This window comes from Canis lupus, unplaced genomic scaffold (genome assembly GCF_011100685.1).
Source record: "Canis lupus familiaris isolate Mischka breed German Shepherd unplaced genomic scaffold, alternate assembly UU_Cfam_GSD_1.0 chrUn_S1662H1856, whole genome shotgun sequence".
Classification (NCBI taxonomy): Eukaryota; Metazoa; Chordata; class Mammalia; order Carnivora; family Canidae; genus Canis; species Canis lupus.
Window position 1 is genome coordinate 42,384 of NW_023330508.1, and position 16,542 is coordinate 58,925.

General features: G+C 45.1%; 1 protein-coding gene and 1 long non-coding RNA gene across 3 annotated transcripts; one reads left to right on the forward strand and one right to left on the reverse strand.

The window, feature by feature from the left end:
• Window positions 1–3,226: 3,226 nt before the first annotated feature.
• Window positions 3,227–16,144, reverse strand: LOC119878488 (transcobalamin-1-like). 2 transcript variants are annotated; one of them, XM_038589123.1, is made up of 9 exons: window positions 15,990–16,144; window positions 13,253–13,432; window positions 12,136–12,276; window positions 10,895–11,047; window positions 9,212–9,402; window positions 6,752–6,941; window positions 5,557–5,740; window positions 3,836–3,954; window positions 3,227–3,453 (listed from the first exon to the last, which is right to left on the reverse strand). In XM_038589123.1, exons 1-9 carry the CDS (start codon window positions 16,066–16,068, stop codon window positions 3,392–3,394), a joined length of 1,299 nt encoding a protein of 432 aa, XP_038445051.1. In that variant the 5' UTR covers window positions 16,069–16,144; the 3' UTR covers window positions 3,227–3,391. The 2 variants fall into 2 exon arrangements, with proteins under 2 accessions (XP_038445051.1, XP_038445050.1); XM_038589122.1 differs by having other exon boundaries at window positions 10,895–11,050.
• LOC119878491 lies at window positions 9,100–14,256 on the forward strand. The gene is made up of 5 exons (XR_005386951.1): window positions 9,100–9,431; window positions 12,621–12,669; window positions 12,946–13,005; window positions 13,442–13,589; window positions 13,888–14,256. It is a non-coding gene; the product is annotated as an uncharacterized LOC119878491 (long non-coding RNA).
• Window positions 16,145–16,542: the final 398 nt, after the last annotated feature.

Genomic DNA, 16,542 nt, shown 5'->3' on the forward strand with positions numbered 1-16,542 from the left:
AGCGCTGGCTCTGAAGGTAGAGGCACGTCGCCCTCCCCTAGAAGCTGGAGAAGGCGAGGAAGCAGATTCCCCTCTAGAGCCCCCGGAAGGAACTCCGCCTTCTAGGGTCTCACGGGGACAAAATCAAGGTGTGTTGAAGGACCCCTTGATTTTATCCCCGTGAGATCCGTCTCCGGCCTCCAGCCTCCAGGGCTGTACAAGGATACGTTTGCCTAAAGCCAGGAAATCGGTGGTGACCGGTTACAGCAGCCGTGAGGCTCTAACGCAGGATTAGGATCCCAGCGTGGTCCTGGCCTTGGGTTCCGGAGCTGCCTGTGACCAGCCTAAGATGCTCTTCAAGCGCACGCCTCCGTGCAGATGCCGCTCACAGCCATGGTTGGTGCAAGACTCAAGATAATACAATTGTCCCGCTTAGCAAATAACTTCCCGAACAGGACACACATTTCTTAACTCCTATATTTTGACAGTCCTTGGCTAACTATCGACTGAACTTCTTCTTCTCCTTTTTTTTTTTTTTTTAATATTTATTCATTCATGAGAGACACACACAGAGAGAGAGAGAGGCAGAGACACAGGCAGAGGGAGAAGCAGGCTCCATGCAGGGAGCTCGACGTGGGACTCGATCCTGGGACTCCAGGGTCACGCCCCGGGCTGAAGGCGGCGCTAAACCGCTGAGCCACCCGGGCTGCCCTCTTCTTGTCCTTTTTTCAAAAGAAGAGGGTGGTGGTGGGGGGCAGTGGAAGGGAGAGGGTGGGAGAGAGCGAGAATCTTAAGCAGGCCCCAAGCTCAGTGCAGAGCTGGACGCCGGGCTTGATCTCACGACCCTGAGATCACAATCTGGACCAAAATCAAGAGTCTGATGTTGAACCGAGTGAGCCACCGAGGTGCCCCTTGCCTGAAACTTATTAATTTATTTGCCTGTTTTATCACGTGCCTGGTTTTCCGATGTCCAAGCACCCAGACTCTCAGTGCATAAACCTCTCAGAGGTTTATCAGTGTTGACTGTGCTCTGCTATGGCAGCAGAGGGACGTTCTCCCCCGGACTCAGTCCTGGCTCTGTCATAGTGCTAGGCCTTAGGACCCGTAAGGCAGGGGTGGCCGGAGCGAGGGTCCCCTGGGCAGTGTCGGTGGCACCCTAAGGGAATGTCGCTCCATTTCCCTCGGGTCTGTCTCTGAGATTAAATGCATCCCTACCAGGGAGCAGTGTCACTGTTTTCTACCGTGGGGCCACTGTTGGGAGAAACGTGGCTCTGTCTATTAAGGACGGAGGCTCCAGGGGCTACGGGGACGTGTTAGAAACACGGCGTAAGGGGAGTTGTTACGTCTGATCCAATGAGAGGGACTGAACGAGAACGGCAGAGGAAAGGACTTCCTCAACGCTGTGATTGCGCGTCCTTTGGTTCCACGGCGGTGTGCCCGTTAGAACAGCCTTACGCCACGTCTGGGAGAACAGGTCGAGCGCAAATTGTGCGCTTCACTGGTGCCGACTGCTTATTATTGAGAGAATAATAGCTGGAATCATCGAGGGAGTCAGGAATCTCAAAGGGAACTATTCCAACTTGGTTATTCTGAGATTCAACCTCATTGGTCCATTGCAAAAATGGGCTCAATCCTTTCTGTCATTTTTTTGCTTGAGCTTCCCTATTTTTCCTGATGGACAAAACCAACCATATGCACTGTTTTTTTTTTTTTTTGTTTGTTTGTTTGTTTGTTTTCCAGGATATTGCCAGTATTTGATCTTTTTGAGTGTAATTTTCAACAGTTCGCTTTCACTCTTCACAGCGCAGTGGTTGTTGGATGATGAGCTCTAGGGTCGCACTGTGTGAGAGTCAGGAGTGGCGGTTATGACATTTTGCATGTTTATTACCGTAAGCCGTTGTCCCCCAGTTTCCCCCCAAGTGGGACCTTGAGTAACTTGTAGAGTCTGTCCAGGTCTGCCGGCTGCTGCGCAATGTGCACCGCACCCCGGAGATCCCCCCACCTCTAACTTAGCTTTCAGGATGAGAGACGACGCACCCGAGGGGATAGGATCCATTGCTGTCCAGCTGTGAGGGCATCTGTCACACCCGATTCATAAAGAATAGGGAGGAGTCGACCCTGAGGGTTGAGGATCAGGACCAGGGTTGTCTGTGGAGGGGCGGAAGCTAAGACGACCACCAAGGAAACACGGGAGCAACGAGGCAGACATTGATAAAATAATTTAACTAATTCTGCCTGAAGGCATCTTCCTTTTAGAGGTTGCTTTATTTAAGGATTTGATTGATTGATTGATTGATTGATTTTAGAGAGAGAGAGTGTGCAAAGGTTGTAAGGAGCAAGGAGGGGACTGGAGAGGGAGAAGGGGAAAGATCCAGACCCTGTGCTCGGTGGGGAGCCCTCCATGAGGCTCAATCTCATATTTAACATTTAACTGAGCCACCCAGGCACATCTAATTTACTTTTACTTTTCATTTTTAGATTTATGTATTTATTTGAGAGAGAAAGGGAAAGAGAGTGTGAGCTGGGGGAGGGACGGGGAGTGATGGAGAGAATCTTCAGACTCTCCTCTGAGCAAGGAGCCCAACCCTATTGATCCCAGGACCCGAAGATCAATGACCTGAGCCAAAACCAAGAGTCAGCTGGTAACTGGCTGAGCCACCGAGGCACCCCCAGGTGCCCCTGATTTAATATATTTTTTTAAACATGAGTTCTACTGAAACGAACATTGAAGCTGATTTTTTTTTCTGCATGTGCATTTTATGCACATGATTATATGAATATGAGTGATTTTTATGGGGAAGTGAAAGGAAAATACATGCTGGAGGAGAACAAATGGGCTCCAAGGGAGATAGCTGGAGGAGGGGACGATATTATTCCTGAGACTTTATGGACCGGCCTTTAATGTCGAAGCCTCCCTGTTCCTGTGTCTCCAGAGCAGCATTTTCCTCTCTGCCCACTGCCTCTCTGGGGTCCGTATGCCCACTCAGTTTGTCCCTCACTCCTGGGCCTCGGACAGCTGTCTCCCTACAGGTTTCCTGCTTGATCTCATTGGCTGCTGCCTCAACCCTAGATCTAGAACCTTATCTGCATCCCCACCCGCCGCCCGAGGTCGCCCACACAGTCAGCAGTGGGACCTTGAGTAGAACCCAGCTTAGACACGTGGTCTGATCCCTTTCCCCTTCCCTCTTCCCACAGGGGTCTTCCCTCCATCATTGATCCCCTTTAAAATGAAGCGATTAGAACATGCTCTTTTTGTATTGTCGTTGATCTTTTATTGAACACACTCGGAGAGAAGGGGAGGCTAGTGACCCCACTCTTGAAATTGAGATGAGTGAAAAGGAAGTCATGGAGCCAGTGTCCACCTGCAAGTCCACTGCAAAAGGATTCCATGCAGCTGAGGGAGATTTGAATTTTAATACTTGCTCCAGCGAACCTCCAAATTCTCGCCCGCATGGACAACGTAACTACCGGCTCCTGAAAAGGAAGAATGAGAAGTGGGTCGAATGATTTTTTTTTTTATTTTAAGATTTATTTTAGAGAGAAACAGAGCATGAACAGGGTGAGGGGCAGATGGAGAGGGAGAGACTCTCAGGCACATTCCCTGCTGAGCCTGGAGTCTTACACGGGGCTTGATCGCACAACCCTGAGATCATGACCTGAGCTGAAACCAAGAGTCTGACGCTTAACCAACGGAGCCACCCAGGCGCCCAATGGGTCAAATTATTTAGCCACGAAATCACCAAATAATGGGTCTCACTTTCTCAACGCCTTGGCACGTTCCCCACCAAAGCTCACACCCTCACCTCTGCATGTTTGGGGCATTGTTAGTCTGTGGGGCTTTTTGGCACCCCCTTACCTTGGCTCAGTGGTTTGCCATTGCTCAGGAGCGCCCAGTAGGTTCTTTCATTACTGTTGGCCTTTATGCCCTGAACAGTGGTGATGTAGGGGCCCCAAGAGCTTTCCTCTGCAGTAAAACTGGGGGGAAATAAATAGGTTATCGGAACTCATATATATGTGTATATATATATATATATATATATATATATATATATATATGATTTTTTTTAGGAACTTATTATTTTCAAAGACAACCTTATGTGGGCACTTCTCAAGCTTCAGTGTACCTAAGAATCATTTGAAGTCATTAAAAAAAAAAAAACAAACAAACAGATTTCTCAGCCCAATCCTCAGGTACTTTGATTCTGTGGGTCTGAGCAGGGACTAGGAATCTGCATGATTCTGATGTAGACACTCCACAATCTATTCTAAATTAGAGGAATGATGCCTACTTCTGCACCCACTTCCCTTCATAGGAAACACTCTGTAGTCAGTAACTACTAATCTTCTACCCCAAGATAGTACCTGTTGAAGATACTACAGCAGCAGAAGAAAATGTTAGCCTCGTGTCCTAGAGGCATCATAACTTAGTATGTTTTCTCTTAGGAAAGAACAACAGGAAAGAACAATTTAAAATTAAAAATTAAAAAAATTGGGCAGCCCCGGTGGCGCAGAGGTTTAGTGCCGCCTGCAGCCCAGGGTTTGATCCTGGAGACCTGGGATCGAGTCCCATGTCGGGCTCCCTGCATAGAGCCTGCTTCTCTCTCTGCCTGTGTCTCTGCCTCTCTTTCGCTCTCTCTGAATAAATAATAAATAAATAAATAAATAAATAAATAAATAAACCTTTTAAAAAATAAAAATTAAAAAAATTTAAAATTAAAAAAATTAAAAATTAAAAATATGAAACTTTAAAAAATTAAAAAAATTAAATTTAAAAATTAAATTAAAAATTAAAAAATTTAAAATTTAAAATTTTAAAAATTAAAAAATTTTAAATTTTAAAATTTCATGTTGTCTTGATTAAAAAGTGACATGGCCAATGTCTGTTTCACATTCCTCGGTCACATTTCTCTGCCTTCCTGGAAGCCCTTGAAAGCAATCTTTATAATATCTACATCACATACCACATATATAATTTTCTCTGTGGTATCATACGTTACTAGACGAAGTAATGGCTTCAAATGAACCATACCTTTCAGAGGCAAAGTCAATACCTAAATTTTGATATTTGACCTCTTTGGGCCGGGCAACCTTAATCTAGGGTTCCATGAATCTAAAAGGGGAGGCGCAGGGAGACTTCAGGGCATTTGTGAAACCTCTGACCGAAAGGACAAGTTTCGTGTGAGCGTTCACCTGTCTGGGCTCAGCATCCAACGCACGGGCATCTGATTTTCAAAGAGGTCAATGATTCAAAACCAATGACCCCGTGTTCTAAACACCAAATAACTGACCTAAGAGTTTCTATTTGTCGAAAGAATTTAACCAACGGAAGAGAGATCCCTGGGACTTATTCACCCATTAAGTGAACATTAATTTAATACCTACTGTGTGCTAGAAGATGAAAAGTCTCTCTCTCTCTCTCTCTCTCTCTCTCTCTCTCTCTCTTTTTTTTTTTTTTTTTTTGAAATCCCTGCCATAAAGGAGTGTTTCAAATGCACTTTGCATTCAGGTGCTTCCGTATTCTTACCGAGTCTTTCAGAATCGCCAAGCACCTTCAGCGTAGGTTACCTGCCGACATACCTAAATAGAGTTGCATTTTCTTTCTGAGCTTTCTCCATCACATCTAGGAAGACAGAGCCGTTTGCCACAGAGACCACGATGTTGTATGTTGTATTGATTACCACGGAGTAATTGACTTGGATCTGTGGGTGTGACACAGCAGGTGGCCCTGAGGTAGGCTCCTGGGTGGAGAGGTTGAAGGCACCTGGCAGAGGCAGAGAGGCAGAGAAGAATTACTATTCAGAATAAGAAAAACTGATGCTTGAGTTTACAGCCCATCCAACCCCTCCCCCGGCCCCCTTTCCTTCACGCAGAGGAGGAGGATTTGCTACAAGGAGCAAGAATCATCAACCAAGGGGCCGAGCTCTTGTGCGACTGAACCAGAAACGCACCAGCTCATGAATGCACGCGTTTGGCTCCACGTCCAGCCGTTCAAGCAGTGCAGTTGCCCTGTGTCCTGTTTCTCACAGAGGCTCCTGAGTTTGGGGGGTTTTGTTGTTGTTTTGTTTTTGCTTTGGTGCAGCATACGATCATGCCGTCCTGTTTTTTTGGTTGCCTTTCTATTTCTTAACATTTATTGAAAAGCTATTAAGTGCCAGGGGCTGCCCTAATGATTTTACATGGCTTATCTTACGCCGTCCTTACAAAAACCCACGTTGGATACTATTATCACTTGCATTTTTTTATATCGTTTATATGATGAAACATTTTGTGTGAGGTCCCTAAGCCTATAAATAGCCGAACCAGAATGAACAGAGATGAAAGTCAAGTCTTCTTTCATCGTTTGTTGAAAAATCAGTTGTTTGAATAAATGACTCACGCTCTCATTTTCTTCTCCTGCTGCCATATTCCTCCCATCTTCCTCTGAGCTCCCTGAGGGCTCACTCACTGTGCTTAATGGAGAGTCAGAGACACCTCACTTTGTTCAGAATGGGAATGATGCTCAAACATCTCTCTAACCGGCCATCACAAAGCATCCCTTTGGAGACAGACATCACCGAATTAAGTCTGCCTCATTTAGTAAGGTCTGACCCGAGAAAAACACCTACTCCCCTCTTCAGAACAAATCCTCAGGTGATTACGATCGCTGCTGAGACATGGAGGACTGAGTTCTATCTGGGAACGGTTATGCTTTAGCGGTTTATCTGGTCACTTGTGGTCCCTAAGGACACCTTAGTCTCACATGCTTCGGGGATCGTGCTCTTTAGGGCTCAACCTGATTTGTAGACACAAGGAGAGTCTTTGTTAACATCCAAGTAGGTCTTTCCCAGCAGGGCAGGTAAGATCTGAGCTGCAGCAGTTGGCATACGGAATACTCCTTTAGGGATTTCCTCAAGCACTTTATTCCGTGTTTTTTGACAATCCCATTGACTTTTCTTGTAATAGTGTGATGAGACAAAGAGAGCCTAATGTGAGAGAGAGAGAATGGGAAGGCGTGAGAGAAACACCAAACAAGGGGAGAGCCTACATCTAACTAGTTCGGTCAGTATTTACTGGCCGTTGACCACGGGGCAGCACCTTGGATATAGCTAGGATACCTTTCCTGCCACCAAGAAATTTATAAACTAGTTTTGGGGGAGGGGATGGGGAGTTGCTCAACAACACAACTGATAATGGCAAAAGGAGAACAGACTTTCTCTACCATGTTCACTCTTGTAGCCTTGACACTGGAACAACACCTGTTGCATAGGAGACGCCTGATAAATGCTTTTCAAGTCCAATCCTAAAGACAATCCTAAAGGTGGATGGCTTAAGAGACGCATCTAGGGCCATAAGACGAGCCCATAACACTTCGTGACATTGAAGAAGGCTCGGTGGAGAAGGCGGCATGTGAGGTAGGACAGCCTTTCAGTAGGGGACAGGAGAGCACTGCTGTGTGTACCCAGAGGGAACGGCAGGGTCAAGGGTGCTATAGGAGGTGAGGCCAGGGCATGGCCTGCCTGTGATGATGACATTCTCTCCGTTTCAGCAAAATCCCTAAGGGAGTCCTCCTGGCCTGGGAAGACTGGTGTACAGGGAGCCTTGGGGCGACTGTGGAAGAACAGGCTGGAGGACGAGGTTGGGGCTGCGTTGGTGCACCCTACAGCTGCAGGGTGAAGTGTGCGACGTTATTTGCTTAACAATGGGGAGTCCAATGGGCTCTTGAATAGAAACTGTCCAAGCAGCGGTTGTAAACTGGATTGAGGGGGGCAGCATGATGGGGCAGGAAAAGTTAGGAGGGTGTCAGAGTGAGTAACACAAGGCCTAAAATGGGCTGGACCCGTAGACATCGCTCTGTAGTTTCTCAGGGAAGGACAATTCCCCTTTTCATTTTCTCCTGAAGACCCTTTAGGTTAACCAAGAAGTCAAACAAGCATTTGTGGGATATTTAAAGAAAAGGATCCTATTTCATTTCCTCTTAACTATTTTGTAGGGCAGCCTGGGTGGCTCAGCAGTTGAGCAGCTGCCTTTGTCTCAGGGCCTGATCCCGGATTAAAGAGCCTGCTTCTCCTCCCTCTGCCTGTGTCTCTGCCTCTCTCTGTGTGTCTCTCATGAATAAACAAATAAACAAAATCTTAAAAACTGTTTTGTAGGCAAGCAGCTCTCAAGCTGGCTGTGAATTAACATCTCTTGTAGGGTCTTAAAACCAGAGCAAGGCTCTTGCTCTACCTCTAAGTTTCTATGTTTGCTGGCTGGTGTGGTGCTGGAACATTAGTGTTTTCCAAAACCTTCTCCAGTGGATTCAAATGTACAGTCAGAACGGGCAAGCCCTGTTTTGTGAAGTTCAAACTCAGCAAGGCAGACAGCAGCCTCAACAGCACCAACAATGAAAACCACCTTTGTGATTGGACCCCTGTGACACCCCAGCTCCTTCTTGTAGTTTTTCCCAGGGACCCCGCAATGGCCACATTGAACACCTTGATCTCCCTAAAATACATGATGTTCTTTTGTGCCTCTGGCCTTTTTCCTGCTGTCCTCTCTCCCTTGGGAAGCCCTCTCCTCCTGGGGTGACCTGACCTCCGGGCCCCTACTTCTACTCAGCAAAATATTTTTTCTGTAAATCTCCCTTCCCCTCTTGTACCTATCCCTTAGAGTTGAGCAAACCGGTGAGTGAACGCAGGAATAAAGCCCCACACTTCAAGGGGCATACGCAGGACAGAGGAGGTGCTGAGTATGAGTACTGAAACCAGCCGCTTAGGTCTGAATCACTTTTTGGCTTCGTAACGTCAGGCAAGTTACCGACACTCCATGACTCATGCTCTTATTCTGGGAAATGGAGGCAGTAATTTTTTCCTCATTGGGTTGTGTGCATCAATGGGCACGGCAATAAATACTAGATGCTACTGCTGGCACTGCCTCTCGTCACTGGGACAGCAATAATCTAATTTAGGAAGTAGGAGGCAAGCACCCAACACTGGTGGACAGCAAAGTGTTAAGTGCATTTAATGAAACAATATAGTAGGTTGTAGCAGACTCTAGAATTTCTTTAAAAAGCTGTAGTCTAGAAGAGCTTCACGGAAGCACTGGACATGGAAAGATAAGGTTCAGGGGTGAGGAGAATACATTTCCATCAGGGGAGAGGAATCACATGAAATCAGTTAGTATAGGAAGCAGAATGAGTAATGTCTTAGGGGGACAAGAAGAGAGGATTCAGTATTTCTTTCCTTCGTGACTCCCTTCTCTGTCTCTGACTTACCTGCATGGCTTCTCCTGTACTATATATGTTTCCAATGAGGCCATCTTCCTTTTTCTGAGACAGAATCTTCCTTATCAGTGACTCTATATGACCACCAATGATCTCTAAATCCTGTCTATACATTATGTTCTGACTATTTGTTTTATCCCTCTTCACACAGGTCAGAGCCAGGACAGCCATCGCACCAGTATCTGCCAGGAAATAAAACATCAGTGATAAGGTGAGTGACCAACCATTCCGGTTTGCCTTGGACCGAGGGATCTCCTGGTGTGTAGGATTATCATTGCCGAAAAAGAGGCAGATCTGGGCAAACTGAGAAGACTGGCCATGCTAGTTGATAATGGGAGAAAAGGACTTGAAGTAGAGCAGTTCTTCCGGCATTAACCACTCAAATATTTCAAGATCCCTTCCTTATGTTGTGTAACCCTGGGCCTCGTACTCAATAACTCACCTTCTGGTCATAGAGACACATATGGATTTGCAGGGGCATACACGTGAATAGTCTTTCCCTTCAACATCTTGGCTTCCCATTGTTTTCATCTCTCAGCCATATTGGCAAAAGAGTCGAGAGAACTCAGGAGGATAAATCAAAATATGTCTTTGCAACGTTCCAATGTTTCCCTTAGGCTGATCAACAGCACTTAAGAGAACTGTTTTCCAATAAAGCTTCTTAAGAGGGAGGATGAGGCAAGAGATTGGAAGAAGGGAGGATAAGGCCTTTTTTCTGGTTTGTTAATTAGTTCCCCCTGCATTCTTTAGCTGTGGTACCTTCCCTCTCCCATAGAAAGAAATCTCACATTCTCCCTATTATCCAGAGACGTCGAGTGGCCATTTTCTTTGGGCTTCTTGGAGAAAGATGAGCTTGTGTATCTGGGTCCAGAGAGGCTGAGCAACAGAACTAGCTCTCTAGAGGGAGCCTCTTTTTGGATGTGTGAGCTGACCCAGGAGAAAATTTCCAGTCCTTCTCTATTGGGGATACAGACGTTATTGATCAATATATTGGGCCTTGTCCCTGAAGAGGTTGTGTTGTCCAAGTAAGCCCACACATATAAATGGTCCCAGTAAATTAGAGAAAGAGGCAAAGTTAAGATTAGTGAATTCCGCTGTTTTCCTTTTTCTAATACTTACACTTGCTAAAATGTCTTATACGAAGATTCTCACCATCTATCCTTATTTTACAGATGGGAAAATTAAGGCCAAGAGTTAACATCCATAGGGCACCTGGGGGGCTCAGGCAGATAATGTTTGATGGTTGGCTCAGGTCATGATCTCAGGGTCCTGGGATTGAGCCCCATGTCTGGCTCTGTCATCAGTGGGGAGTCTGCTTCTCCCTTTCCCTTTGCCCCTTCCCCAACTCATGCACACACACTCTCTCTCTCTCAAAAATAAATAAGTAAAAAATATATCTTTTAAAAAAGTTAACATCTCTTGGTTATATAATTCAAAGAAGAGGTAGCTTAGGAACTGGATCTTTCTACTGTATTACACATCTAGAAAGATGCTTAAAGCCTCCTCCCCCCACCCCCCACATCCATTCCTTTCAAGAAGAGAATTCTCCTCCCTGATCACTAGCGTTAAGAGGGTAAAAAAGCGTCCAAGTATTTACTGGTAGAAAAACTTGAAGGAAAAGACTTACCGGTGACCATGTCCTCTCCACTGAGGGAATTGGGTGTAATGACTCACCTACTGAGAACTGTCCATGAAAATAGTAGTTTTTATTTTCAGGATTGAATTTTGTAGCAACTATAGAGATTGAGTAATTCCCACTGAACAGACACAAGGCCAAAACGTCCAGGCTGAGCTGGTAGTAGTTAGTCAGTGGATTATCATCATGTTCTTCTGTCAGGGAGGAAAGACATACCTTACTCATGGAAACAATATTTGAATAATAAAATTTCAGTCTATTCCTACTTGCTTTATTAGAATTTCTTTTTTTCTTTTTTTTATAATAAATTTATTTTTTATTCGTGTTCAATTTACCAACATACAGAATAACACCCAGTGCTCATCCCGTCAAGTGCCCCCCTCAGTGCCCGTCACCCATTCACCCCCACCCCCGCCCTCCTCCCGTTCCACCACCCCTAGTTCGTTTCCCAGAATTAGGAGCCTTTATGTTCTGTATTAGAATTTCTTTACACTTAAGGAGAGGTGAGTGAGAGAGGGAGGAAGGTCATTTGTAGAATCAGCAAACCTGAGAAATGTAAAGGCTGCTAAGGATCTTCAAATTCAACTTAACTCTTTTTACTTTATAACTGAGGAAACTGGGCTCTAAAGAGATTAAAATACCATCCTGAGACTCAGGTGGTTACAGAGCTAGGACTAGAACCCAGATTTCCTGCCGCTAAGCGTCTTGCACTTTCGAGGGTAACGTGTCCAACCTAGAAGTAGAAGCAGAAGTAGAGGCCAGCTCAAAAGGAGATGAGCTCGTAGAGGCTTAATGATCAATAGGGTAAATACTGGGTGGGCGTTCGGATTAAAACAACGCACGTCGCGAGCAGCCACCACAGTCAGCGTGTTTTTCCTGGCGGGGAAGTGCTCCTGGCCTCGGTAGCTCTCCTGTGAGTGTGGATCGAGTGCTTTCATACTGACGACATAGTGTCTGTGTTCTCAGCTATTTCTGGTGCATTTCACTATTTGTCTAAAAGCCACGCTTCTGCAGAACGAGACAACGGTCTCCTATAAGCTTGTGTGTGTGCGTGTGCATCGTCATAAGCAAGGTGGATGTAGAGTCGGTGCTCATTTGAATGTGTTTGAAAACTCAAGATGCATGTTGAAAGAGGGAAGAAGGGCAAGTGATCCGCAAAGATGCGTGGGGTGCATAGAAGGAAGAGGAGAAGGAAAGGCCGAGGGGAAACTTTGTTCAGTTCTGAACCAGTGGAGGAAAACACTAGGTCGTCCAGGGTCTCTGAACATTTGATTCTCACCCATATTTTTTATTTCTTCTTGGAATTTATTTTCTAGTTGTTTGACCAGGTCTGAGTAATTTTTAAACATTTCATCAGGCCTTTTACATGCTCCCAAAGCCAGGATAGACAAGGCAAGCTGTCCCGAGGTTAAAGAGGACTCTGAAAAAAAAAATGTTCAAGTTTAACGAGGTACCTGCTTGTGATTTTTCTCGGCCTCCTGTCTGTCTTGTGACTGACATTACCTATCAGTTCTTTCTTTTTTTCTACTCTCTACCAATATTTTATTGTTCTCTTCCTTATTCCCAAAGCAGAGACTTCTAGCAGTGTGGTATAAATGCAAGCTAGTTCACAGTCTTCCCCATGAAATCATAGGAGGTTTTTGGAATCATGGGATCCTTATAAAAATTTTAAAAGAAAAAAAGTAGATAATAATGCCTTGGGATTTACTCTCTTATAGGTGCTGTCTTGCCAAGATAGTAATACTTGGATGTTCTTCCTTACAGGGTATCAACATTCTCAGACCTCTTGTAACTCTGACAATAATCCTGTGAGGTAGGTAGGGGGGCTTCATCTCCCCCTTATCCCAGTGAGGAAGCTAAGGCTCAGGATTGGCACAAAGGACTCAGGGTGGAGCCGCCCTCAACCCCTGGCTCAGTTGGTTAAGTGTCCGACTCTTGATTTTGGCTCCGGTCATGATCCCAGGGTGGTGGGGGTCTCTGTCCCGAGCGCAGGGGGCTCTGTCTCCGTCTCCCTCCTCCCTAAGCACAAACAGGAACAGAGACAACCCAGTCCTCCTCTGTCTTTCCGCACTTCTCTTGCTACCGCCAGCTTCCTGACGAGCCCTACCCTGTCTGGTTGTGAACTCAGCTCACATAACACTGTCCATGGGTAAGAGTCTATGGTTTCTTTTGCTTTTCCTTGTGACCTTTTGAAGGAAAATGCTTTACAGGACCCAAAGAAGTAGGGCCCAGCTACGGAGTACTGGGCAGGGGATTGGTGCTTGGGGCACCGCTGTCCCCTCAGGTCCTACAGCTAGGGTAGGTGCAGCAGGGCTTCTGCGGTTCTGCCTAATACAGCTGGCGGGAGGTCATAGGTCAGTCTTGCCCCACACCTTCGAGGGAACGTAGGCACTCACCTTTATTTTCCACGGTGAGAACGATTTGTCTCATCAGCTTTTGCTCTTGGTTTTGGTTCAGGATCCCACCAAGTCTGAGGGACAGTAGGACATTGGTGGCCTGGATTCCTTTGCTATATTTTGAATTGATCATTGTGTTTATCAGAGGATTTAGAGCGGTGTAGTTTTCTCTGCTTATCTCTGCGGCAGGAGAGGAGGAAATAAGAAATGCACACTGAGAACACGTTAAGGAACAGGAACGCTAGGAACAGAGGTGGCGTTAATACATTTAGTAACAGATACGGTGCCCACGGAGCGATCCTGCGGCCACGGGCTATGTTGCTGGAACAATCCACAGGTGGGTCTGGATCTCTGCTATGTCACGGTTATTACTCCTTCCCTAACTAGCGTGGAAGCGTCTCCATGTTCTAACAGCTGTTCCAGCCTGACCTTTGTGTACGGGCAGAGTACCAGTCCTCCCGGGAGATTTAGTATCCTTCCCTGACTTGGAGGGTGAGGCCTGGTGGGTGTCCTTAAGACCTCCGTAACTGAAGGCTTAACGGTGACTAGGCTACACGTCTTCTGACTCCCAGTCTGTAGTCCTTTCTACTTGCCAGATTCAGTTCTTTCCCTTCTCCATCTTCTGACTCCATCAGGTTAATATCGACAGAAAGAAGGCAGCAGCATTAAGTTACGGTGGTGACTGACCCCAGAGCTGAATTGTCTGCTTGCCCAACCGGCCTGGCATCAAGATCGTTATTTAGCAGCATGGACCTTTCAGAAAACCCTCTAATCGTAGCCCACATCTCAAGGGAAAGGATGAGGAGAGTCACATTCTACTGTGGAAGTGAAAAGAGGGTCCAGAGACCCCAAGAACTGGAGGCAAATAAGGAGAGTTCATTACCAGTTAAAACATTCTTAAATATACTTTGTTCAGGAGCACCTGGTTGGTTCAGTTGGTTAAATGGTTGACTCTTGATTTCAGCTCAGGTTATGACTTCAGGGTTGTGGGATCAAACCCAACGTTGGGCTCTACGGTCAGTGTGGAGTCTGCCCCTTCCCCTGCTCATGGTCACACTCTCACTCTCACTCTCTCTCTCTCTCTAAAATAAATAAATAAATAAAAGTTTAAAAATGTACTTTGTTCACACTTCCGAGAAAAATCCTACCCATCTCCAGATTATCTCTTGGGTTAGTGGGATACTGAGAAGAGCATAAGCCCTATGTCAGCTGGACCTTGGTGGAATTCTTCATACTTAGGACTCTGAGTGATTTATGTCATTTTCCTGACCTTCCCTTAGTTTAAAATTGTGTGTATTAACATCTATTATATAATATATATGTATATAGTATATATGTATATATGTATATGTGTATACATATATACTATACAAAATAAAATTATATGTATATTAGACAAGAAGTCACTTAATATACTGTAAAATAAACACATATTATCAGTTTTAGCTCAACTGGAGTCTCTATCACTCTACTTAGGGAATCAAGGAAGTGTGTGTTCTCTCCACACAGCATGGGGTTCAGAATCATGACTCTGAGATCAGGAGTCACATGCTCTACCAGCCAGGCACCAGTCTACCTTTCTTCTCTTTAAAAGAGAATCAGGGAGATCTGAACCAGTGGTGGTAGAAAGTCCTGGTTTGGTACCAGAACAATCGGACAATTGTTGGGTCATGTCAGAGATTTTGTGGAAGCATCCAGTTCAGCAGATTTTCTGGCACTGAAATAGACTTTTTGGTTCCTGGGCTGCAACTCGTCAGTTTCCTTGACCACTAAAGACAAAAGTTAATTATTTTGTACAATGAATTCAAGTTCGAAAACTCCACAGAGACCCCCTGTTCTTAAGATACAACAGAGGAAATGACAGACCAGGAAGGAAAATTAGAGTCAGAAGAGTTTGTGCTTTAGCTTGTGTGAACACAGGTCTTTCTGCTGGGCCGTTCGCCTCTTCTTGTAGGCTACAGAGCACCAGGAAGATGGCCACAGATGGCAGCATGTAGTCATCCTTGGACTGGGTTTAAGCTCAGTTCCAGGGTGAAGACATACAAAAGAGGAATCATGCACCTGAGAGCTATACCAGACTTCATGAGATCACCTGCTTCAACACCTTTCCCCAATTATGCTCAATGTATGGATGAAGCCAAAAAAATTCCTAAACATTGAATCATTCAGCTAGTAAGGAGTCATACTACACCTGAACCAGTTTTTCTTTCTCTTAATTTTTAATAGAATCACAGAATCTTGGGATCCTATGCCCAGAGGAGAGATGATGGGCTTGTACCCATGTCCTGTGGGGAAAACTTGGAAGGAAGGAGATGTATAGCTTGGAACATCTAAACTCAATGATGACAGGAAAGAAGGCTTCATTATTTGGAAGGAAAGATTGCATCCCAAATTCAAAAAATAACTTTCTATGATTTTGAAGAACTTCTGGGATCATGAATATTCTATCATTGAAAATGAAGAAGAATAGACAGTTGCTTGGTAGGGTTGCTACGGTGGAGAAAATCTGAATATAGAAAGAACCATTAGGCAAGTTAGCATTGAATCTATGACCCCTCTTCACATATTTTTGGGGCTCTCCTCACCATGCCCTACCACATTTTACATGACTCATGGAGTCCAACCACATATATAACTGGAATAGGATCTTTTCTCAGGCCCCTCTACACAAATCCCCTGCCAGTAGACTTTAGAAGACTATCACACTAGGAGCGATTTTAGCTCAATGCATACTTACCACAGATCTCGCATTGTTGCCTTGGAATAAGAGAAAACAATAGGAGCCCCACTAGGGGCAGCTGGTGGGATGGTATCATCTCTCCAAGAGTGTTCTGGAGTGGTGAGGGAATTTGAGTGTTCTGGCTATTTATTGGGTGATGACGGAAGGTAATGAGAGCTCCTCCTTTAGCTTGCTTCACCTTATTTCACTTAAACAAATATTGAGCAATGTCAGGGGGTGTGGTCAAATGTATTTATCCAAGAATTGTGATAAACCAAGAAGAAGACTTGAAAGATATGGTCAAGTAGGATGAGGAAATAATTTTCTTTGTTTCGTATCCCAAACTTTAGGATTCACATTCATTACTTGTCTTCAGCACAATGAGAATAAATTATATTTCCCTCTTTTCTATTCCACTTTGGCTGTATTTTTATTTATGCCTCTTGAGACATTAAATTTGATGGGGCAAAGGCTTAAAACATATAGACATGGAAGTAGAAGTTGTGAGACTGAAATTGAACCAGGCAAGATGAAGGAGACTGGCACATGAGGGTCTTGGGCATAGTGGTTT